Consider the following 26388-nt stretch of genomic DNA (forward strand, 5'->3'; position numbering starts at 1 on the left):
TCCTCAGAACATCATTTATACTAAGGAATTAAACCACTTACCTTATATAAAACAAAAGCAATAATTAATAGGAAATTCAGGATCATTTTAGAATATGATATTATTATGTCTATAATACACGATTACCTTGAAGTCTTTCCTTTGAAAGGGAGATGGTACCAATAGACAATGCTCAAACCTAAAATACTTATAGAAAGGGTGCAAAAGTATTTAGGATCTGAATTTTACACATAGAATACAGAGTTTCAGAGACTGAACTTCCAAGTTTTTAGCTGTATGTTGGTGACATTAGAGGCCAATGAATGGTGTGCCGCTCCTTTGTCTGAAGGGGCTCTGCGAGGGCTCTCAGTGCTGCTTGCTACCTGCCCTCCTTCCTGGGAGTCGCATACTTATGTGAATGCCTTTTACACTGTAGCTTTCAGCACTGTCTTACATTTAAGAAATAACATTTATGTCTTCTTTGAATTTTCCTAAAGATTAACTGAAGTAATTAGTAAATTTGCCTTTATATTTCTTATCATTCTTTACAAGGTATTGACATATTTCGGTTAAAAAAAGTATGTTGATTGTTTATCAGATTCGCTGAATTCTTTATTACTATCTTTTTTTTTTTTTTTTTTGGTTTTTTGAGATAGGGTTTCTCCATCTAATGGAACCCTGGTTATCCTGGAATATTTTACATTTTATGTTGTCATTATAAGTTCAAGGATAACATATAAAGGATAGATTGGCTTATCTTAATTTCTATTATAGAAAAATTAATTTAAAATTGCATACAAATATTTCTAAGAAATTTGATATTACAGTGTGTTATTAAGTATGTGTCTGAATAATTTATATAAAAGTGATTGTTTAAAAAGAAATGTTATCCTTTCTTTGAAAGGTTTGATTTTTCGATATCCGGAAGAAGACTATGAGTCTTTTCCACTCTCACCATCTGTGCCTCTCTTCTGCCTTCCTATGGGAGCCACTATTGAATGCTGGGATCCTCAAACCAAATACCCACTTCCTGTTTTCTCAACATTTGTCCTGACAGGGTCTTCAGCTGAAAAGGTATATTTGGGGGGGTGGGGTGGGAGAAAAGGTATATTTTGTGTCTTATTGATTAAACCTGTTTTGTCCATATTTTAATGTTGTAAAGTGGTTCGTATTTGTTTTATTTGAATGTTAGGATTATTTAGATAAAAGATATTACTATAATCCCCATTGTAAAAGTAAAAAATAACCAGCCCCAAAGTATGTACAACACAGTGAACTTCTACACAGATAGAATTAGCAGACTTTGGGTCCGGTTGATTTTAGTATATGACTTTTAAAATTTATTTGCAAGCTTTTTTAAAATAATAAAGTTTATACAATTTTTGAAAAGTGACATGAAAACTGTGATTGGGAGGCAGGTTCAGAGAGATCTGTGAGTTCAAGGCCAGCCTGATCTACATAGTGAGTTTCAGGATAACCAGAGGCACATAGAGAGATCCTGTCTCAAAACAAACAAACAAACAAAATTAATAGAAGAAAACAGAAGACTAGAAATTAGGGCCGGGCGGTGGTGGCGCACGCCTTTAATCCCAGCACTTGGGAGGCAGAGGCAGGTGGATTTCTGAGTTCGAGGCTAGCCTGGTTTACAAAGTGAGTTCCAGGACAGGCTGGGCTGTTACACAGAGAAACCCTGTCTCGAAAAAAAAAAAAAAAAAAAAAGGAAATTAGGAATATGATCTTTAACATTAAAAAATAAATTCAATTAAAATTCACTGACTTTGATTTTGTTTTCTGAGATAGTGTCTCACAGTATAGCTTATGTATATGAGTACACTGTAGCTGTACTGATGGTTGTGAGCCATCATGTGGTTGCTGGGATTTGAACTCAGGACTTTCAGAAGAGCAGTCAGTGTTCTTAACCGCTGAGCCATCTCTCCAGCCCTATATGAATCTCCTTAGCCTCTTGTGTTGAATTATAGGCATGTTCTACCATGCCTAGCTTTCAGCACATGGTTTCAACAACATACATATCAATACCCAAAGGGAGAATTAATGAGGAGGAAGGTAGACTTTCTAAAATGTAGCACTGAAAAGGGTAGAACATGAAATTCAAAAATATAGCAGATATGACTGGCATGGTGGTACATACCTTTAATTCCAGCACTTGGGAAGCAGGTGGATCTCTGAGTTTGAGGCCAGTTAGGTCTACATAGAAATTCTGTTCTAGCAGGGGACAGTGGGACCCTGTCTTAAACAAACAAACAAAAAAGCAGATATAAAAATATAACACATAGAGTTAAAAGGTTCAATAAATGAATTCCAAAAGAGTAGACTAGCAAAGACTACATTTGTAGTGCCTAGCACTTTCTTGGGTACTGGGGATCTGAGGTCAGTTTCTCGTGCTTCTGTGGCAAGCGCTTCATTCACTCAGCCCTCCTCCCAGTGTCTGTTCACATTTAAAAATAGTGGCTTATGCTGTCTGTCTAGATAGAGATGTTACCTAGTCATCTGGACATAGGAATTGATTTCTGGGATGAGGTCAGACAAAAGTAAAGATTGGTTTTCTGTTAGTGAGATGGTTGTAGTTCAAACCATTAGAATTAGCCAGAAAATGGCAATATTTAAATGATGAGCAGAATTGGATCTACTGTGGGAAAGAAAGAAGTTAGCAGAATAGACGTGTTTACTCTCATAGCAGAGAAATAAGGATTTTGAAGCTGGGACTGTGAGTTTTAGTTTTGTTTTAGAGAGGAGGAGGTGAAGCACTGAAAGTGTGTTTGCTAGGTCACTGTTGGTGAGCCTGGTGAGAATCGTCGTCGTGGGTGGATGTGAGAATAGTTACCTAGCATAGAGCACGGCTGTCAGCCTGCCGCGGGGCTTTACTGGGCGGCTGAGGAACAGCAGATAGTTCAGGCCTTAGAGGGACCTATAACTTCAGATAACTAGAGAAAAGGGGAGAAGAAAGAGTTTAGATGTGACCGGCAACCAGGTAGGGATTAGACCATGTGAAAATCAGCTGTAACTCAGTGATCTAGAGCTTGCTGTGTATAGCCTTGAGTTGTATTACCATCACCAGACAAGCAACCAAATCACATGCTAAACTCAGATTCTAACTCAGACTTCATCTTAAAGACTGAAAAGTAGAATTCTCTTGGAGGACTGGCCAGAAAGGTAAAGGCACAGGCACGTGCCCCACAAGCCTGGTCATCAGACTTTGGTCGCTGGGGCCCACATAGAGGTAAAAAGAGAGAACTGATTCCACAGATTGGCTCTCTGATCTCCACACTGAAAACATGCCTGTACACACACGCATTCATATTCCTTCTCTCTAATGATAAAATTTTAAAGAAATATTTTATAAGAAACCATTGGGAAAAATCTTCATGCATGCCATTGAATTTGCTAATGTGACCAAAAAGTCAAAACAGAAAAGAAATGGCTAAGTTAAAATTCACCAAAATGAAAAAGTTTGATCTGTCAAAGAATATATGAGTGGTGCACAGATTGGCAGCTCTTTCAAAAGGAAAACAGAATTAATTACTTGATGAAGTTGGTCTCTTCTGAAGACTGTTCCCAGAGAACCTGGGATTTACTGAACCTAGGGACTCAGAAAGAACCTGGATGCCAGTATTCTTACAGTATTATCACAGTGCAAGTGTCCACTGAAGGGTGAAAGCAAAGTGGAATTTTGTTTATGTATTCTATAGAATATTACTCAGCCTTAAAAAGATAAAATTCAACTACATGCTTTAACATGAATGAACTTTGAAAACATGCTAAGAAAAGTAAGCAAGACACAAAAAGAATAAACACTGCTTGTAACTATAGTAGGTACCATTAGAATAGACTTTTATTGAGACAAAGAATAGAAGAAACTACTATTAATTTTAATTAGGAGTGGGAGAATTGAGAAATTATTGTTTAAGGGGTATAGAGCTTCTCCTTAGTGATTAAAAAAAAAGATTTTGAAAGTGGATAACAGTGATGGTTACACACTATTGTGAAGATTAATGCCACTGAGTTGTATTCATAACAGTGGCTAATATGTCCAGAGGTGAGCGACACCTGCCTTTAACCCCAATACTAAGTGGCAGAAACAGGTGAATCTCTTGTGAGTTTCAGACAAGCCAGGGTTATGTATCTTTTTGTTGTTGTTTGTTTTTTGTTTTTTCGAGACAGGGTTTCTCTGTGTAGCCCTGGCTATCCTGGAACTCCCTTTGTAGACCAGGCTGGCCTCGAACTCAGAAATCTGCCTACCTCTGCCTCCCGAGTGCTGGGATTAATGGCGTGCGCCACCATGCCTGGCTCAGGCTTATATACCTCAAGAGAAAAATAAAATTAATGTTGGCAGAAGAGGTGGCTCAGTGCTTAATTTCTTGTCATGCAGGTCTGAGGACCCACGTTTGATTCCATAGACCCACATAAAGTCAGATATAGTAGTACATATAGTAACCTCAGTGGTAACTCCAGTGGTAAGATGGGACGCAGGAAGAGGAGAGTCCCAGAAGCTTGCTAGGCTACTTAGCTGGGCATATATAATGGCAAACAGTAGAGACCCTGTGTCACGGTGCAAAGTGCCATGGCACATGTACCTTCACATGTTGGTACATTGAAAAAAATGACACATGTGACCAACTGTATATTTCTGTATAGTCAGTGTTCTGGAAAACAGCATACAAGCAAGTACAAGTTGAGTGAGGTCCTTAGCATACTCTAATGTTGGGTAAAAATACACGGAGTGGTTAAAAGGGAGAACAAGTCAAAAGAAGGTTGCTTTTAAAAAAAAATGCATGTGTGAGTGTAGGAATACATGTGTTGCGTCTGCCTGAAGAGGACGAAGGACAACTTTTAGGAGTCAGTTCTCTCCTATTATGGAAGTCGGCAGTTTGGACTCAGTGTCAGACTTACAAGGTTAAATGTACCTGCTAAGCTACCCCACCTGCATTAAAGGTTGCCCTTTTCTCTTTTTCTATTCTATTCTTTCCTATTCTGTTCTGCTCTTTTCTGGTCTTCCCTTCTCTTTCTTTCTTATTGTAGATAATGTATGCTTAAAATATTTAATCACGCTGTGTGGGATGATCTAGATGGATTTGCATCAAAATCTGGTTGAGTTTGGGTTGAAATTTCTGGTTGAGAAATTTCATTTTATTTATCTATTTGGTATGTAGTCCCAGAAAATACTTGTTTAAAAAAGAGCACTGGGTATGAATATCTTCTGATAGAGTGGTTGTCTAAGATGCTTGGGGTTAGGGGTTTAATATCCAGAATGAAATATAAAAAGCGAAAAATGTAGAGAAAAAGATGAATTTTCAAAAACAATTTCAAATCTTACAACAGTTCTTTGACTGTAGGTATATGGAGCTGCCATCCAGTTTTATGAACCTTACTCTCAAGAACTTCTAACAGAGAAACAACTTACACAGCTGGGCCTATTGACCCTCGTGGAGAAAAGAGTGCTCTCCAAACCCATCAATTCAAACAAGTGCATTTGTTTGCTTTCACACTGGCCTTTTTTTGAAGCTTTTAAGAATTTTCTTATGTTTATCTACAAAGTTTCTGTGTCTGGACCACATCCTCTTCCCATTGAAAAGTATGTATAATGAGGAGGAGTCATGTCTATGGAAATCAAATGTGTAATGCTCATTTCATTGTTTGTTTAACTTAGCAGCCGAGTTGAAAGGATAGGAGAGTCAAAGTCACCTTATTTTAGCTTATTCCCTTCTCCACCTGAATCGTTGAAATTAGGAACTTGTCTTAAACATTCTGGTGAGGAGTTAACTTGCATAGATGTGTGGGTTTTTCCTGTTCATTCTTTAGAAATCAAGACAACGAATATACACATGTGCTTTGTGTAAGTGGCCAATACAAGATCTAGGTATAGATCTCTAAACTAATGGGGAAATTACCTTCTCTTTGTAGCCCAGAGTAGCTGCAAACTCGTAGGCCTCTTGGTTTCTGAGTTCAGAGGCTTTATAGGTATGCATGGGTCATTTAGAGGGATGGTTCAGGTAAGAGTACTTGTTCTTGCAGAACACTTGGGTTGGATTTCCAGCACCCTCATGTCAGCTCACAGGTTACTCAACTCTAGTTGTGGAATATCTAATACACTCTTCTGACCTCCACATGTCATACATGAGACATACATGTAAATAAAACATTCAGACACCTAGAATTAGTGAATGAAATAAATGAATAAATTAAAACTTAACTGCATACGTGCTTTTATATTATACACATGTGTATATACCACTCAGGCACACAAATAGAGGTCAGAAGATAACTGAGAGTCAGTTCTCTCTACCATGTGGGCTCTGGGAGAATTAAACTCAGGTTGTCAGGCTTGGTAGCAGACACTTCTACCCACTGAGCCATCTCTCTGGCTCATGTTTTTTGTTTATTTTTGTATCTAATAAAGACTTTAGTAACAAACCAAGAAAGGTTAAGAACTTTGTGTAAACTCATCACAAAATCAAAATTTAGTGTAAAAATAGGATTTCTACTTTTTTCCCAAAATGCAAGGTAGTGGCTTTTATGGTTTTACATTTAATTTTTGGTTGTCAGATTAATTGCATTGAGGTGAAATTTAACTTTGGTGATAAGTAAGCACGCTTATGGGCAATTGAGATTCTATGGTTTCTATAGTAGACTCAGAGATCAATGATATGATCATTGTTCTTCTCTTAAGGTAAACAATACATTCTGTCTCTCCCAAGAGCATACACCTCTGGAGAAACTTGAAAAACATTGTTTGTAAGTAGAGAAATGGCATTTAGGCGTTCAAAGTTCAAGTAGTAAATCTAGAATTAAATTCCTTTTTTTTAAAAAAGATTTATTTATTTATTCTTTGTGAGTACACTATAGCCATACAGATGGTTGTGAGCCTTCATGTGGTTGTTGGGAATTGAATTTTTAGGATCCAGTTGGCTCCGCTTGCTCCAGTCAACTCTGTTTGCTCAGTCCCTGCTTGCTCTGGCCCAAAGATTTATTTATTATTATACATAAGTACACTGTAGCTGGCTTCAGACACACTAGAAGAGAGCATCAGATTTCATTATGGGTGGTTGTGAGCCACCATGTGGTTGCTGGGATTTGAACTCAGGACCTTTGGAAGAACAGTCAGCACTCTTACCTACTGAGCCATCTCGCCAGCCCTAGGATTAAATTTCTTATTTATATTCCTTATATTGGCATTGATAAGCAGGGCTATAAAAATAACTCTTGTTTGTTTTTATTTTTCAAGACAGGGTTTCTCTGTGTAGCCCTGGCTGGCCTTGAATTCAGAGATCTGCCTACCTTGGGTTTCTGAGTGCTGGGATTAAAGGCATATATCTCTACTGCCTGGCAAAAATAGCTTTTTAAAAAAGATTATTTTTATTTGTGTGTGTTCATGTGCGTACGTATGTCTACCACAAGTATATGATTACCCATGGAGGCCAGAAGAGGGGCGTGGAGCCCCTGGAGCTAGAGTTGCAGGTGATTGTGAGCCATGTGAACTTAACTCAAGCTCACTGCAACAGTGTAGTCAGTCTTAGCTGCTCTGTATTCTATAGAGCGACTTTTATATCATTGTTTTCCTGATGAAAATAATGGGTTTTGTTTGTTTTATTAGACAAGGTCTCACTCTATAGTGCAGGCTGGCCTAGAACTCACTAGGATGCCCAGGCTAGATTTCAACTTGAGTAATCCTCCTGCCTCAACCTTTTAAGAACCAGAATTACAAGAATCTACCAGTATTCTTTGCAAAGGTTTATTCTCTAGCCCAGTTTTAAATAGATGTTTTTTTTTTTTTAATTGAGATGATATATAGTGGAATGAAAGGCTTGCTAAGATCTGAGATACATTTAAGAAAAGTAACTATGGTATTCATTTTACAATCTTTTCTAGGCACATTTCACATTTTATGCAAAATATCCCTTTTCCTTCACCACAAAGACCAAGAATCCTCATCCAGGTAATGACAAAGGAGTCTATCTATGCATGCCAGTTTGTGCTGAGTTCTCTGAGTGTGAGATGAAGCAGTATGGGTGTTTGAAGTTCTGACTGTTCTTTATTGAACATCTTTTCCTAGTCGGTTTTTAGACCTCAGGTGAATAGAACTGGAGTAAATACTACTTATGATTCATGGTATTGTTTTCATTGGTTCATGTGTGCCCTTTCCATAGCTAAATTTAATAATTAAACCCATAACATAACATTACGTTATGGTTATGTCCTTAGTTTCTGAGTAACTGATAGTATTTAGTATTTCAATATTTAAATTCTGAGTATTTAAAATTTATTTGGAAGGAGGGAAATTAATACAGCTTTAACAGTGCTTTCAGACTGTACTAAAGAACCTGCTTCTTTCTTAGGCCCTAGGTAGTGAGAGGCCTAGGTGGGTGCACAACTTGTGACATTTACTATCTAGAATCAGGACAGACAAGATTTCAAAGACTTATTGCTTGGCTACAGGAGTGAGATCGGGTTGTTATGAAAGTTGTGAAATATTTAGCTTTTGTTTATTTACTGTCTCTTCCTGAATCATAGCAGATTACAACTGACACTGAGTAGCGTTACAGTCTAATGAGACAATCTATTTAATCCTTCTTCTACGAGATTGTCTATACTTTATAGCAGGGCTAAGTCAGACACTGTTGGTTTTGAATGTATTTCAGTTCAGCAAGTATTAATTTGTATTACACAGTTACTAAATGCTTAACTAAGTTTTTTGAATGAATAAATTTGAGGCTCTTATAAAAATTATTCCAAAATTTTAAATAACTGCATTTAACCTCCTAATTGGGTCAGAATTCAGTCATCAATTTAAGAATACTCTTGAGTATTTACAATTATCATTTACATCTCAGTGTATTTAAAATTACATACCTTTCTGCATATTAAGCAATTTTTTGTTTAGCTCTTGATCAAAATACTGAGACTATAAAATTGCTTTGGCTAATTTGTCTTTTTGTTTGTTTAAGCTATCAGTCCATGATGCATTTATATTATCACAGCCAGTGTCCACACCTTTACCGTTAAGGTAATGATGGTTTGTTTGTTTGTTTGTTTGTCTATGGCTAGATCCCAGGACAATATATATGTTGGGCCTTAGGAGCTACACCCTCATCCCATTTTATCATATTTAAAAATGCTATTTTTATTTGCTTGGAACAAAATGCTCTAAAATATTTTACTGAGCTAAGCATGGTGGGACAAGCTTGTAATCCAAGAATCTTAGAAGACTGAGACAGAATAATTGCAAGGTTAAGGCCAGCATGGGTAACTTAATGAGATCTGTCTTAAAATAAAGAACTATGGGTACATGTAGTAGCACTTGTTCAGCTTACACAAGCCCTGAGTTCAATCTCAAAAAGAAGGCAGGATGGAGGCAGGATGACACTAGGTAAGATAGGGTGTCACTTAGTATTGCCATCCTTGATACCTGAGTGGGTGGTGTGGCTAATTTAATATGGAGGCACTTTGAGACAGTTGCAAGGCTGGGGAAATGATTCAGTAGGTGAAGTGTTTGTCCTGCAAGTTTGAGGATCTGAATTTTGGTCCACAGAACCCGTGTATGTAGAAAGCATGTATGGGTTGTACATGCCAATAATCCCAACAGTGGGCAGACAGGAAACAAAGACAAATGCGCCCTAGAAATCACTGGTGAGCCAGATAGCCCACTTGGTTAAGTTCTAGGTCAAGGATAGACTCTAAAACAAAAGATGACATGTGCCAAAAACCAACACCTAAAGCTGTCTTCTGACCATCACATGCGTGTCCACATATTTCATGCACAGACGTTCTACAAAATCCATAATTATAAGATCTAATACAGGAAGTGCTTCTTTCTCATCTCTCCTTCCCATATTCAGTTTGTAAGTCATTGTTCATGGTGAGCAGATGTTCACCTCCTATATACCCCTTTTCTGCTTTTCATCTGCATCACTAATCCAGCTACTCTATGGACTGTTTTGTTAGTAGCCTCTTGATTGATCCTTTTACTCTTAGGCCTTCAGTGTTTTATCTACCTGCAGCCAGTGCATCCTCTTATGAATATGAGTTTAATTGAGTTATTTCTCTTAACCATAGTCTCTTGTTATTTTCACATGCTCCCTTATTTTGGATTTCTTGGATTATGCCCTTAGTGTCTCCTGCTTCAGAGTTCTTACCTAATGCTCTCTCCCAGCCCCATTACACTCCTACCTCTGTTCCTTTGAACTCAGCTCAAATTTGAGCTTCAGAAAATTGTTCTTAATAATGTTCATTTGAACCACACCATATACTACCTCATTAAATTAGCTGCATTTTACTAAGTTTTGAACGGAAATTAACATTAGATTCCTAACCTGTTTATGTTTTAGTAAAGTAGTTCCTAATCCTTTCTTTCTCTGCTCTCTAGTGGAGCCAACTTTAGCTCCTTGCTGATGAATCTGGGTCCTGAGAACTGTGCGACATTGCTGCTGCTGGTTTTACTTGAGAGTAAGATTCTGCTGCATTCTCTCAGGCCAGCTGTACTGACTGGGGTAGCTGAAGCTGTTGTTGCTGTAAGTACAGTTTTCTTTTAGAACAGAATTACTACTAACGGGTTTTGTACTTTTCTTTAAAGAAGGCAACTTTACAGATCCCAGCCCAGTCAGTGTGATATGAATGTAGTTTAAGTGTATGAAGAAAACAAATGTTTGAGGGAAAAAAATGTCAGTTTCTAATTTCTCATGTTTTAGTGTTCTCCTGAGAGTAAATACTCATTCATAACAGTAAAACTTGTAAGTGGAGCCTGGCAGTCTCTACCTGTAGTCTTAGTGTTTCCTCAAGTGACACAAACAGGGGTCTTGTCATCCTAATAGAGGACCTTGGAGACACTAAAGTAATGAATCCCCCAAAGTCCAAATTGGAAACTGTTGCTTTATTGAGATTACTCACAGATGAGTATAGATGAGCAGTTACACAGAGGAGCAGCGACAACCCGGATGTAGCTGCATCATGGGAACACTCCCTCTAGCCTAAATGACTTACGGATGCTGGAACCCCAGCGATCTGTGGGACTTGTAGGCATCTCAGTAGGTCAGAGTCTTTTCCAGATACTGAAATGGTGCAAGTATTTACTGTTCTTATGACCTAGCAGAGGGGCCTTATGAATCTGAGTCAAGTTTCCCAGACTCCTGTAGTTTAATATCCTAAGTCTCTGCTTTTTCAAGAAGGGAATGTTTCAATTTGTAGAAAGTTACTACACAATATCATAGCACTTGGTAGGCTGAGGCAGAAATGTATGTGTGTGTGTATCAAAATCTTGCCTCAAAAAAATATAAAAAAGAAATAAACCAAAACACTAATGAAATTCTAGTTGATTTTATTTTAAGTTATGCAAATTTATTACATGGTTATTTTCTAACTTTAACTTAACTACTGTCTCTCGTTATATATATGGCTTTATTGTGAATAGGATAATATAAAAATGCGCTCTTGGGTAAATCACAAATGAAGTCAAATTGTATTTAAAACACTATAATGCCCTTTTACTGAAATTAGAAATCAGATCATAATGAACTTTTTGTTGCTATGTGTAGCTGTATGCACATGTGTGCGTGTGCACACACACATACACACACGTACTCCTGTGTGTGCACATGCCTCTGCATTCATGAAATACCGGGCTTGCTCTGTGGGTGCTGGGTTCTGAACCTCAGCTTTCATGATTCTGCAGCAAGTGTTCTCTAACTACTAAGTGATCTCTTTAGCCTTTGTTTATTTTGCTATCTACTTAATATGTGTGTGTGTGTGTGTGTGTGTGTGTGTGTGTGTGCGTGCGTGTGCACGCGCGCCTGTTTGTCTGCTTGGATACATGAGTGCAGGTGCCTGTGGAGGCCAGAAGAGAGCATTGGATGTCCTGGAGTTACAAGTGGTTGTGAGCCATTAGATGTGGGTTCCTGGAACCAAATTCAGGTCTTATTCAAGAGCAATACTCACTCTTAAATGCCAGGCCATCTCTCCCATCCCTGGTTTTGTTTTGTTTTTTTAAAGACAGGCTCACATTCAGCTAAAGCTGACCTGGAACTTATTTATCAGGTTGGTGGTGTGAACTTTCACAGTTCTCCTGCCTTAACTGCCTGTGTTGGGATTAGAGGTGGAAGCTGCCATGCCCAGTCACCCTGCTTCCTTGGTGAAGAATACTTTTGTTCATGATTCAGGTAGTTGTCTCTTTGTAGTGAGGCTCACATTGCATGCAGTAATGCATCCTGCTCTGGACTCTGCTTATGGGTCTTTTTCCTCCATAGTATTATTCACTTTCTAATAAAATACATACTTTTTATATCTTGTGTTTATTGTATGCCTCTTCCTGTCATACTCGGTGTCAACAGACCAGGCAAGTCTGGCCTGCCAGTTCACGTCTGCCAGAAGTGTACGACTAATAGTTTTATTGGAACATAGACTACTTACTGACTTATTACTTGTTACTGTTTTCATGTACAGAAGCAAAATTAAGTAGTTGTTACCAAGGCTTTGAGGCCTAAATTACTCTTCATTTTACAGAAAAAAGACTAAAATTCTAGACTTTGAAGCTAGGAGGCATGGGTCTGTTTTTATTGGTACTGTAATCTCATTGTCTAAGAGTGCTTAGCACTTAGTAAATGCTTGTGTATCTCTTAGTACATAATTCTTGAAATGCCAGTCTTGAATAATGATCTGTAATGGCTAGCAGAAGTGGTGCTATAGGTATTTCTTTGGGGTTGCTGATGATGAGTGAGGGTGAAAATTGAACCGGACTTAGAGCAATCGGTCATCCCTGATTACAGTTGTGGCCTATTGATATTGAGCATTCAGTCCAGAGGCAGGTCAGCGTCTACATCGTGAGTGTGATGCCACCTATACTATGTAACACTCTGTCTCATATAAAAGTCTGTTTTTTGAATGAGGCTTTGTAGTCACTGCAGTACAATAGGTTGGGAAGGTAACTGTATATGAACCAAAACAATATTTTAGTCTTTTTTTCTCTTAGATTTATTTGTTTTATGTGTTTATGTCTGTGTATATATGGCCTACTGCCCATGGAGGCCAGAGGAGGGTATCAGATCTCCTAGAGCTGGAGTTACAGAAGATTGTGAGCCACTCAGTGTGAATTCTAGGAATTGAACCCAGGTCCCCTGAAAGAGTAGCCAGTGCTCTTAACCACTGAGCCATCTCTTCAGCCTCTTAGTGTATTTTTTCAGCCTATTAGAAAGTGCTCTTAAAAATAGAAATAAAACCAAAACCAAACAAACAAAAACCTGAGTACACATACACTTAAGATGACAACTTGTAAATTAAAACTTCCATTAGATTTTTGTGTGTGTGTATGTTTGTGCATGTTTATATGTTTATATGTGTGTGTCTGTGTGTCTGTATGTGTATGTATGCTAGAGACAAACTTCTGATGTCATTCTTCTCTGGTGCATTTCACTGTTTTTGAGACAGATTCTCTCACTGGCTATGTTGAATTTGAATGGCTAGCTAGCAAGCCACAGAGATCTGCCTGTATCTGCCTCCCCATTGCTGAGATTTTAAGAGCTCACTAATGACTGGCTTTTTGTTTATTTGTTTGAGAGTCTCAGAGAATGTTTAATATCAACTATATTTTGAAGAGGTCAAACTTCACTGAAGTTGAATTATTTTAAATGTTTATTTGAAGTGTAGAAAATGTTTTAGGTGATGTTTTAATTATTATATTTTATTTTTTAGTGTGGTGCTTGAGATAGAACCCCAGGTTCCTAAACCATGCCAAGCAAGCACTATACCCAGCCACAGGCTCACACCAGTTTGTTTCTCCCACTGCCCACAGGCCTTCTGTGCACTTAGATTTTGGTCAGAGATCATAAGTGGATAAAATGTCCAAGTTTATAAAAATGTAGGTTTGTTTTATTATTTGGGGGGCAGTTTCATCTTTTTGCTTTGATTCTCAATAAAGTATGCATGAGATATGTGTAGAAGAATTAACCTGCAAAGAGCTGTTAGTGTGCCATGATCATCAGTATTCTTGACATTTTTAACCCAATAGTATTTGTAGTCATTTAACTTTGGAATGAAACATAAAGTTGAAGAAAATAGATTTCATTGCTTTTCAGTGGTCCCTTTCAGTAATAGTTAATTGTATAGTTGTCATTGCAAATTCAAATTTGGTTAATTTTTAAAAAACTTTTCCCCTAGATGATCTTTCCATTTCAGTGGCAGTGCCCATATATCCCCCTTTGTCCTCTTTCATTGGCTGGAGTGCTTAGTGCGCCTTTACCATTTATAGTTGGAGTGGACTCAAGGTACTTTGATCTTCATGACCCACCACAAGATGTTGTTTGCATTGACTTGGATACGAACACGTTATATGTGTAAGTGATTCATTTTCTATTATCTCCCATGTGTAGTTTCCACCATATATAATTAAACTATTTACAAGCATTTAGAAATAAGTGGGGTTGGCAGGAAATGTATAGATAAAGAAATTGAAGGTACTACTGGTATTGATGGTGCATGTCTTTAATCCTGGCACTAGGGAGGCAGAAGCAGGCTAATCTCTGTGTTCCAGGACAGCCAGGATTGCTTAGAGAAACTCCATCAAAAAGAAAGTGTGTGTGTGTGGGTGGGGGGGGGGTGTCTGGGAGTGTAGCTCAGTTGATAAGGGGCTTGCTTAGCATTCTTGAAGCCCTGGGTTCCAGTTCCAGTACTGAATAGATGCTTTAGTGGCATATACACTTGTGACACAGAGGTGTCAGGATCAGAAATTCATAGACCTTCTACATAGTAACTTTGGAGCCAGCCTATACTACATGAGACCCTCTCTCTTCAGGCCCTTGTGGTCACTACAGGGTAATTGTTTGGGAAGACACCTGTATGATGTGAACTGACAGAATAGTTGTATGAAAGGAAGCAAACATTGCTTAGAAAATAATACTGAAGCTAGTGTGGTAGCTTCTGCTAGTAAAGCCAGTACTTGGAAGGCTAAAGATCACCATGAATTAGAGGTCATCCTGGGCTACGTAGTGAAATCCAGGTCAGCTTTAGCTACAGAGTGAGACATTGCCTCAAACAACCCCACAAAAACTTAAAATTAAAATAATACTGAAGTGGACGCACTGTATTTGAAACTGTATAGCTACAATGGCTCGTTATTATGTATATCTAGATTTATAGATAACTTGGAAGTAATGAGTCACTTCATGAATTCAGTTAGCACAGTCCCCCCTGGTTCTCCTGGGAATTGAACCCAGGATCTGCTGTGAGTTAAGCCTGATCTCTACCACTCAGCGTCATAGCCAGCTCTGAAATTTTTGTTTGTGAGAGTCTCATATATCCCAGACTGGCCCCGAGTTTGAGCTTAGCTGTGGTAACCAAGGATGATCTTGAACTGATCTTCCTGCCTCTCCCAAGTGCTGGCGTTACAGGTATGTATCATACCCCACCTCCAACATCCTTCCTTTTATGGCATGGCAGTAAAAACAAGTGTTTTATAGTTGATGGTTCCCCTTGTATTAGACAGACTGTGACATGTGAATGCATGCCAGTTCCTAATCATTTGGTACATTATCATTGTCATTTTGTAGAGAAGAAATTTGAGTAACAGACATTCAAAGTGATTATTTCTCAAAGTCAGGTAGATAGTAAATGTTAGAGCCAGATTCCAAACTGATGATAATTCATATAGGGATGACAGTGTTCATTTGGGGATTTAAAAGGTAGACCTAAAATAGATACTATGTAATTACATCAAGTGAGAGTACTTGATCAGAGTTAAATGCTACATGCCATCAATTTTAAATACATGAAAGTTTCATAGTTGATTGACATCTTATTTACTTAATTATAAGAAAAAATCTTACTCTCTGTTCTTGGTTGGCCTGAAACTTGTTATAGACCAGGCTGACCTTTAACTTGAGGTGATCTTCTTGCCTTTGCTTCCTAAGTCGTAGATATGTGCCGTCATGCTCAACTAGTGTGAGTCTTAAGTACCTAGAACATGGCAGTATGACAGCCCTTTAGTCAGTTCTCTTTCCTGGGAGGATATAACATTTGCTTCTGTGCTGGTGGTTGGCATTATCAGCCAGGGAGTATTTGAAGTTAATTTCTACTTGGAGTTCCTTGGACCATGCTGGTAAATTTGGTTGGGCAGTAGGAATTGAAGGAAGGAATCCCTTCTTCCCAGTTGAAATCTAAGCGAAGCCAACATTACTGAGTCTTAGTTTGGCTTTCATTCAGCACCATACTTGGTTGTGACCAAAATAGGGGCCTGTTTATTAATCCTTCGGTCAGATGGGGCTTTGGCGTTTCTCTAGGTTTCTAATCACTGAAGACTGGAGACTAAACTATTAAAAGAAAGACTGGTACATGCTGACTTGTGGAACATTTTTCAAAGCCATTGTCTCTGCTCTGTTTTATATTTCTGGATTATAAAATTTTGAAAATTTTAACCTTTATTTAGCTTTTATTTTTATTTTATCTATGTCTTTAGGGTTTTTTTTTTTTAAGTGCTTTTATGGTCATAGATTATGTTAAATAATGCTGTATTTGATTTCTTCTTACCTCTGTGAGGAATCCAATGAGCTATATTTTTTTGATTCTTTGTTAAATTTCATCCAGTTCTTGGTTTGGGCATATAGTATTTTAGAGTTCTGCCAATAGGTTAACGTTTCAAGTCAGTTAATTTAACTCTTAAAAACGTTATAGTGTTTAACTTTTAAAATCAGACTTGTGGTCCGTATTGTACAACTTGCTGTTGGGGACAGTCACATTGTCTAAGGTCTATTGACAAGGAAGGAGAAGCACCCTAAAGCACCTCCCATTCCGTGTGTCTGTGTTAGTCCTCAGTGCATGAAAAATGTCCCTTTTAGCTTTGACAGAAGAATTTTGTTTAGTACAAATGAATTATATAGCAGATTTTCCTAACTCTCATTTAATAGAGCTGATGAAAAAAAGAACATAAACTGGAAGCAGCTTCCCAAAAAGCCATGCAAGAGTCTGCTTGGCACCCTGAGGAGACTGTATGAGCAGCTCTGCTCAGGTGAGTGTGAGGCAGGGTGGGGGTGGGGCCGCACTTGCCACAAACCCAAATGGGAGTTGTCTCTTGCTCTGTCTATCTCATCCTTTCTTTTTAGTATTTTATTTCTAATTGTGTGTGTGTCTGTGTGTGTGTGTGTGTGTCTGTGTATATGTGTATGTCTGTGTGTTTCTCTCTGTGTGTGACATGTGCATGCATGTGTAAGGTACCCGTGGAGCCCAAAAGAGAGCGTCAGATCCCAAGGAGCTGTAAGCTGCCTGGTGTGGTTGGTTAGTCTTATGCAAAAACAGTGTGCACGCATGCATTCTTAACCACTGACCCGTCTTTCTCGCCCCTTTTTATATTTTGAGACACTGTCTTTGCTCAAGTTGACCTGGAACTTGTGATCCTTTTCTTTCTGCCTCTCCCCTTTGAAAGTGTTTTAAATGTCAGAACAAGATAAGATAATTAAAATAAAGGTAATTGTTAATTAAACATTTGGTTCTGTTTAATGAGTTATTTTATATCAGACCTAAACAATATGTGGTTAGTTATTTTTTGTTTTTTAACATATTCTTTGTACCCTTTCCTCTTTGCTACCCTTTGAGAGCTAAAGATGACTTCACACTCATGATCCTTTTGTCCCTACCTCCCAAATGTTAGTGTTGCAGGTGTAGAGTCCGAGGCCAGCTTATATAGTGCTGGGGACTAGACCCGGGATGGGGACGCACGCCATCTGAGCTACAACCTGAGTCCAATGTTTTGTTTCGTTGGTTTTGAGAGTTTTTACTTGTTTGTTTAGGATATTTTACGCTCATGTTTGTCCTAGGGCTAGTTCCAACTTGCTGTGTAGCTGAGGAACCCCAGCACTTAGGGAGGCCGAGACAACAAGATGGTGAAAGAGAAGCCAGCCTGATTACTTGGTTAGAATATATATATATATATATATATATATATATATATATATATATATATATAGAGAGAGAGAGAGAGAGAGAGAGAGAGAGAGAGACAGAGAGACAGAGAGACAGAGAGAGAGAGAGAGAGACAGACAGAGAGAGAGAGAGAGACAGAGAGAGAGAGGAGGGGGTGAGGTTGTGGACTTTATTTTACTATTTTCTTTCTTTTTTTTTTTTTTTTTTTTTTTGAGACAGGGTTTCTCCATATAGCCCTGGCTGTCCTGGAACTCACTTTGTAGACCAGGCTGGCCTCAAACTCAGAAATCCGCCTGCTTCTGCCTCCCAAGTGCTGGGATTAAAGGCGTGCGCCACCATGCTCAGCTTGACTACTTTATCATTCAATCATGATATAGTAAATATTATATATTAATATCTTATTTTGCTTTTCCTTACTTTGTCAGTTCACCGAAAACCTCAAGAAAGTTCAGCAATTGAGATGACTCCAATTGAAGCAGATTACTCTTGGCAAAAAAAGATGACACAATTGGAGATGGAAATTCAGGAGACATTTTTGCGATTTATGGCGTCTGTTTTAAAAGGGTACAGGTCATATCTCAGACCAATCACAGAAGCTCCTTCTAATAAAGCCACAGCTGCGGATTCATTGTTTGATCGACAGGGTGAGTGTCAGTGAGATGACAGTTGCCTTCACTAAAGTTAAAGGTAGTTCTATTTAGGGTTGCTACATAGATGCATTTACTATAGCCATACAAGTTCATGTTCAAATGTAAGGAATTTGCATTTCCTGTAACCTACCTCTATTGGTAGATACCTTACTATTTTTATACTCCACTGTTTTTTATGAAAAATGTGAAACTGACTGTGTTTAGTTTGAAGAGTCCAATGTGTTGTGTACAATCCCATATGATCAGTTATTTCAAGAAGACACATCTGGGACTTGACAGGGTTTTTGGCTGTTTTTCTTTCCTCAGTTTTGTAATTTGTGCCTCAAAAATTATTTTACAGACTGAAACCACCAGTTTCTATGACATGGTCTGAAGTTTTATGTAAAGAGTATAGCATTTGTTCTAGGGAATGAAGACATTAGACAACAAAGTACTGTAAATAACCAAGTGCAGTGTTGATTCCATGAGAGGCCTAACTTGGTAAGAGGTTTTTCCTGAAGACATAACACAGTGAAGAATGGATAGGAATTGAATAGTGACTTTGACTTAACTTTTATGCAAACAAAACACATACGCAGTCCTCACACAGTTGTCATCTAGCTTCAGTGGTTTTGTCTGCCTCGTCCGTTCCCTTCCCCTCCGTTTCATTTAAAGTACAGTGCAGACAGGCCATCATTTCTTCAGTAACTGTTATTATAGATTTACGTGTATGAGCTGCTATAGCATTGTGTTGTTCAACATTTCATCTCCTATTGGAAATTTGATTGCATCAAGATCCACTCTGCCTAGTAGAAATACCATGTGAGCTATACATGGTATTTGTAGTAGCCACGAAAAAGTTTAACAACTAAGAAAAACTAATTGTAATTGTATTTCCTCTCTCATGTTTGAAACAGTATCATTTCAACATACAATCAAATTTTTTAAAGATTTATTTATTTATTTTATGTATGTGAGTACACTATAACTGCCTTCAGACACACTAGAAGAAGGTATTGAATCCCATTACAGATGGTTGTGAGCCACCATGTGGTTGCTGGGAATTGAACTCAGAACCTCTAGAAGAGCAGTGAGTTGAGTCATCTCTCCATCCCCCTATCAAAAATTTTTAGTTATTAAAAAGTTATTAAATAGCCTTACATTTCTTATGTTTATACTGTCTATAAATGCAGTATGTATTGTGTAACTTACAGTGTAGCTCCATTAGTTATACTTAAGATGCTGGATTAGCACCTGTGGCTACTGAGATGAATAACACGGCTCTGGAAGCTTGATGACTAAAGCCTTAAGTTCAGTAGTTTTGGCACATGGCAGCAAAACGCTGCCCATTCTCTCTCTCTCTCTCTCTCTCTCTCTCTCTCTCTCTCTCTCTCTCTCCTTCCTCTTTCTCACGGTTTCCCCTTTCCCTCTAATTCCTTCCTTCCCTCTCTGACCCTTTCTCTCCTTCCCTCCTCACCTCCTCCCGGTCTCCTCACTTTCCCTCATAATTTGCTCCTATTTTATTTAATAATTTTCCTGTTGTTCAAGAGGGTGGGAATGAATGAGTAATACAGCATGCCAAATGCCCTAAGGCATCAAAAAAGGAAGACAGAAAAAGTAGCCTAAAAACCATATTTGCAATGGTGTTAGCGTGTGGAGGACTATTTGAGATAGTTAAGTTTTCAGTCTTTAAGAACTTACATGCCTTTAATGCCAACATTCAAGAGGCAGAGGGAGACAAATCTCTTGACTTGAAGGGCAGCCTGGTCTATATAGGAAGCTATAGGCCAGCCAGTGCTGTATGGTAAGACTCTGCCTTAAAACTAAAGAGATGACTAGCAGTTAAGAGAGTAAACTGCTCTTATAGAAAACCTGAGTTTGGTTCCCAGAATCCAGTGTTGAACAGCTCACAACTGCCTTTAACTCCAGTTTTCAGGGGATCCAGTGTCTTCTAATGGCCTCCTAAGATTCCTGCACACATGGTGCATGTACACACACACGTGGGCAAGGGTTGGTATACTGGTAGTTTCAGTAAGCCTACTTCCTCACCTTCTTTGTCTGCTAGCTTCACCAAAACAGAAAAACAAGCAAAAAGAACTGGTAGTAGTAATTCAGCTTTATAGAGGCAAACCAAACAGAGCTACTGATCTGAGAGTGATATGGGAATTAAAGATTAGTAGTTATATTGAAAACTAGCAGGGAACGAATGATGAGTATGCCTCTGTAAAGACTCATTGAGATCCCATGGTCTTTAAAGCCCCAAATCTTTCATGCTTTGTGCATGGTAGTTACCTTTTAATCACTGTGACAACATGCGGGAGGAAAACACCCTTTGATAAAGCAGAACTTCCATGGAAAAGCGTGGCTAAGGAAACATAGGGAGAGACAGGGCTCTTGGGGCAAGACATTCCCTTTCCAGAAGTGTCCCTACTCACCTGCTTCTTCCTCTGGACCTTCCTGCTAATTCCTCCTTTAATTTGAACTAAGTGGGTTAACCCATTGGTGAATGATCTGGTCACCTCTCACTAGTGCCCTCAGCTGTGGACATGAGCCACTTCATGTGATGCCTCATAGCCAGACCCCAGCAGTGAAGAATGACGATGGTAGGGATGAGGGGCTGATGTGTGGTCACTGAAGGAGAGGCCCTGGCCTCCGTGAAACGGGATTACTAACCAAGTGCTTAATTTGAACCACATAGAAATCCTCATCACATGCAGGAATGATGGGCTGATAGTAGAGGAAGAAAACGGACCCATTGAATTATATCAGCCATTGGCTTAAGAGTCTCCGAGTCTCAGAGGGAAGTTCTTGTTTTGTTTTTTGAGACAGGGCTTCTCTGTGTAGACCTGGCTGTCCAGGAGCTTGTTCTGTAGACCGTGCAAGACCTGAACTCAGAATTGAGATCCACTTGTCTCTGCTTCTGAGTGCTGGGACTCAAGGCATGCAGCACCATGCCCTCCCAGAGAAGAGTCCCTGTTTGCTCGGGACATAGGGCCGAGGTTCCTTAGAGGATTCATAATTCAGTGAAGAGATTGGTGTCAGGGTTTTTCATAGTTAAGTCAGGCAGAAAGAACTTTATGTGATTGTTAGAAATTCCCATAAATGTGAGTGTGCATGAAGGGATGATAATGTTTGATATGACATTAGTTCCTTTTTAAAAATTTATTATGATTTTGTTTTCTTCAGGTTTTTTGAAAAGTCGGGATCGTGCCTATACAAAATTCTATACTCTTTTATCCAAAACACAGATTTTTATTCGTTTCATTGAAGAATGCAGTTTTGTAAGTGATAAAGATACTGGATTGGCATTTTTTGATGATTGCATTGAGAAGGTAATATTTTGTTTTATGTGCCAACTTAAAAAAAAACCTGTGTGTGTGTTTAAGAGAGAGCAGAAGGGATGTTGGGAGGGAGGGAGGGGGAAAGAGAGAGAGAGAGAGAGAGAGAGAGAGAGAGAGAGAGAGAGAGAGAGAGCCTGACTTGATTTGCTTTTCTCTATGAGCCTGTTGAATGTTAAAAGTGTTTCCTAGCTGGGCGTGTTGGCACACGCCTTTAATCCCAGCACTTGGGGGGCAGAGGCAGGCAGATTTCTGAGTTCGAGTCCAGCCTGGTCTACAAAGTGAGCTCCAGGACAGCCAGGGCTACACAGAGAAACCCTGTCTCGAAAAACCAAAAAAAAAAAAAAGTTTCCTTGCCTAAGTCTTAGTGTTTGTTGTTGTTGGTTTAATCTAAGTGAACAGGATATGATTAGTTTTCTTATTTAAAAGCTATGGGTACTGGAGAGATGGCTCAGCGGTTAAGAGCACTGACCTAAGGTCCTGAGTTCAAATCCCAGCAACCACATGGTGGCTCACAACCATCAGTAATGAGATCTGACGCCCTCTTCTAGTGTATCTGAAGACAGCTACAGTGTACTTATTTATAATAACAAATAAAAATCTTAAAGAAAAAAAAAAGAGCAGCACTGACTGCTCTTCCAAAGGTCCTGAGTTCAAATCCCAGCAACCACATGATGGCTAACAACCATCCGTAACAAGATCTGATGCCCTCTTCTGGAGTGTACTTACAGCTACAGTGTACTTACATATAATAAATAAATAAATCTTTTTTTAAAAAGCTATGGATTTTTGGGTAGTGGTCTGCTGTTTTCTTGCTTTAATGTCTTTCAGAATAGTTTGATAAATATCTGCAAAGCTTTTTTTGTTATTGTTCAAGTTTTCTTTTGAGCTAGAGACTTATGTGACCCAGGCTAGCTTTGAGTTTGCTACTTAACTAAGGATGACTGAGTTCTACCTTCCAAGTGCTTCCATGTGTCACCTCCCCACACCATATCACCTTTTTTTTCCTTCTGATAGGGTCTTGATATGTTACCCTGGCTGGCCTGGAATTTGCTGTGTAGACTAAGACTAGTCTGGCCTGGAACTTGAAATTCTACCTCTGCTTCTCAAATACTGGGGTGATTAGAGCCATGTACCCCTATGCCCAGCCCTTAACTTTGAATAGTGAGGAATTAAGTTCATATGTCTTTTTAATTTTTTATAGGTTTTATGGTTTTTCTAAATCTAGGAGCCACTTTTTCTTTTCACAAATCATATTATATAAGGCTTGAAATTATATATCCATGAATGGTTTAGTATTATGTTTTAATTTTTATCGACCTTCAGTGATTCATGTGCCTTAGAAACCATGTTTGAATAAGATTTATAAAACAACTAATCAAAGCCAAGTATGATAACATGCCTGTAATCCCTCTACTTGAGAGGCAAAGGCAGAAAGATGGGAAGTTTAGGGCCAGCCTAGACTATACAGCAAGTTCTAGGCCAGCTGTGGCTATATAGTAAGACCTGTCTCAAAGAGTGAGAGGGAGGAAGGAAAGGAATATGTTTTAATGTAAGCATAGAAAACCTAATTGTGTACACCTGGTATTGAAGAAAAAGTTTATTTTTGTGTGTGTGAGGTGCATGCACACATGTGTGGTGATGGACATGTGCAGAGGACAGAGGAGGAGGCTGCCCTGTGTCATGCTGTACCATTCTCCACCATGTTTTGGAGATAGAGTCTGTCACTGAACCTGGTGCTGGGCTGGTTGTCTCTGCCTACGTCTTCCCCATTCTACTGGGCTTAAACAGGCATGTGCAGCTGCCCTGCTTTTTATGTGGGTGCTGAGATGGAACTCAGATCCGTATGTTTGTCTATGGAGTTCTCTTAGTCACTGAGCCATTTCTCCAGCCCTGAGTTGTTTCTCTTCCTCTTCCTCCTCCTCTTCCTCTCCTCCTCCTCTTCTTCAAGTTTCTTCTTTTTAAATCAAGATTTAAAATTTTTAAAAATTATTCAACTCGATACAGGTTTTCACTTAGAATTTCTCTCTTTCTCTTCTTAGTTGTTTCCAGATAAAGGTGTAGAGAAAACAGAAAAGGTATGATTTTTTTCTTATGTTTAAATGTTGCCTTTGAGAATTAGAATTTTACTTATATGCACATTAATTGGAGAAATACTTATTTTCAGGTTGACTTGGATTCAGCAGAAGACACCAGATTGATAGAGCTAGATGATTCACAGAGAAGTGAACACACTGTATTTATAATGCCACCTGAGCCGCCTCCTGATGATGGAAATAACTTGTCACCTCAGTACAGGTAGAATGAAATTTTTAAAGAGCTACTTGGGCATTGTGTAGATAGTTTATTTCAGTTTTTGCCATGATTAAGAGAGGTAAATGTCTGTAGTATGTGTAGGTAATTGTCAGTGTAAATTCAGTGACCTGAGATAACTATTCCGTGGAGTTACCACCAGGTGCTACTGTGTAAGGGTGAGTGGCCTTACTAGAAGGGAGCTCAGACAGGAATATTTACCTAGGAGCTACACTATAGTTTAATCTGCACAATTTTGTTTCTTTTTTTTTTTTTTTTTTAGATTTATTTATTTATTATATGTAAGTACACTGTAGCTGTCTTCAGACACTCCAGAAGAGGGAGTCAGATCTTGTTACAGATGGTTGTGAGCCACCATGTGGTTGCTGGGATTTGAACTCCGGACCTTCGGAAGAGCAGTCGGGTGCTCTTACCCACTGAGCCATCTCACCAGCCCACAATTTTGTTTCTTAAAAAAAAAAAAAAAAAAAAAAAAAAAGATTTGGGTTTGGGGTTATTTGTTGTTGTTGTTGTTGTTGTTGTTTTGAGATTCCCTACCAACTACCTTTAGGAGTTTTAATCCTGTGAAATTCTTCAGTTAGTGAGATAGAGAAAATGTGAAAGTAGAGGAATCAGTCTGTTTAAAGACTAGGAACCTAGCAAGTAGGAATTAGATGAGAATCTTTTCAGAAATTACAGTAAATATGTTTTCCTTACTATAATCATCATGGTACATAGTTTAATAAGCTTTAATGAAATAAGAAATATTACACACAATTTTAGTACTAATTTTAAATTTATTAATAACTTTAGGTATGTACAGTGTGTAGACAAGTTCATCTTAAACATTTTCTTTGTAACCTGTGTTTACTTTTAATGGTCTGAACATTCTTTGATGCCACTGAAAATTTTCATAGCTTATAATTTTAGTGACCACCTTGTGTACAGTTACTGTAATTTATTTACCTTTTTTCTTGTGGATTTGTTCATAGTTTTTTGTATCTTTGCATACATAGATATATACACACATATATACGCACAAACAATTCTCTAAGGAAAAGTCAAGGACCTTTGTAAAGAGACAACTCTCAACAGGGCTGAATGAGACTGGAGTTATACTGCAACTGAGTGTCTTAAATGCTAGTTCGATTTCATGCTGTGTAATTAATTTTTACTTTGTCTTAACTTGTGTGGTTGGGGCTTTCGGTATTGACATATAAATCACAATCAGGGGGATGCAGGCTTTCTATAGGGAAAATTTGTCAAATCAGTAGTCAGTTTCCAAAGAGAAAAATCCAGCAATAGGAAAAAACCTCAGCCTTTCTAACATTTAAAAAATGCACACTCAACTGTTGAGCAGCAGTTTACCTGTTGAGGCTGAGCTATGCTGGCAGTGTGTGTTAGTATGCCCATGCTTAAAGTCACCTGCTGTTGATTAGAATGTCTGGTTCTTCTTGAGAAACACTGCTTTACCTTAGTATTTTAATAAATTAAGCAAGAGTATTTACAAAGAAACACACATATAGACAATTAATTGATGATATTCTGAAGAAACTGAATAATATTCAGAAGTGTAAAGAAGTTGTTAAACTATAATTTCTAAATTAAAAAGACTGCATTTTTTTTCCTTTTAAATACTGATGCAATGTCTTAAAGAAAAAGTTGATTATTAAATATACTGGTATTTTAAATATAATTATCCTTGAACATACAGATTTTATGGAAAGAGTTATGAATTCCTGAGTAAGACAGACTTTAGGGATTTTTCTTTTTTTGCAGACTGGGTGAAAATAACAATAGCTGGGAGCGGCTAAAGCTCCTGACAGGACATGCTGTAACACTAGCAATGTTTTCTCATACTTTGAAACAAATTGTGAGGAGTTTTAAAGAATATTATAGAATAAGATTTAGAAATTTATTTAATTTAAAATTAATATAAAATGTATTTAAATATTTAGAAAGTTTAGACATTTTTACCTAAGTACTGAGTAAGAATTTGATGGATTGTAACCCAGCAGTTCTATTTTGCTTCCTATTTTAGTTACACCTACTTTCCAAGGTTGGATCTTAAGCTTTTTGACAGCCCACAGAAGCTGAAACTGTGCTTCAGTAGACATCCTCCTGGGAGCAGCATTACAAACAGCCCTGCCCTCATGGCTAAAAGGACTAAACAGGTCAGATGTTCTTTCTATAACCCCTGTTCATTGAATATGTAAAATATATATGTACAGAATCCTTAG

General features: G+C 38.2%; 1 protein-coding gene across 5 annotated transcripts in view; it reads left to right on the forward strand.

Moving 5' to 3' along the window:
* Dennd4c (DENN domain containing 4C) overlaps nt 1–26388 on the forward strand; it is a 95239-nt gene that overhangs the window by 27111 nt on the left and 41740 nt on the right. For 4 of the 5 annotated variants that reach the window (XM_029475927.1, XM_029475926.1, XM_021159971.2 and 1 more), the window contains 12 exons: nt 884–1053; nt 5331–5569; nt 7864–7930; nt 8940–8998; nt 10358–10502; nt 14137–14312; nt 16878–16978; nt 18315–18533; nt 21705–21850; nt 23899–23934; nt 24024–24154; nt 26190–26322. In XM_029475927.1, coding sequence (XP_029331787.1) covers nt 884–1053; nt 5331–5569; nt 7864–7930; nt 8940–8998; nt 10358–10502; nt 14137–14312; nt 16878–16978; nt 18315–18533; nt 21705–21850; nt 23899–23934; nt 24024–24154; nt 26190–26322 — 1622 coding nt within the window. Of the gene's footprint in view, nt 1–883; nt 1054–5330; nt 5570–7863; nt 7931–8939; nt 8999–10357; nt 10503–14136; nt 14313–16877; nt 16979–18314; nt 18534–21704; nt 21851–23898; nt 23935–24023; nt 24155–26189; nt 26323–26388 lie in introns of those variants that run through there. The other variant, XM_029475929.1, reaches the window with a different exon arrangement.

The sequence above is a fragment of the Mus caroli genome, chromosome 4 (assembly GCF_900094665.2).
Source record: "Mus caroli chromosome 4, CAROLI_EIJ_v1.1, whole genome shotgun sequence".
NCBI lineage: Eukaryota > Metazoa > Chordata > Mammalia > Rodentia > Muridae > Mus > Mus caroli.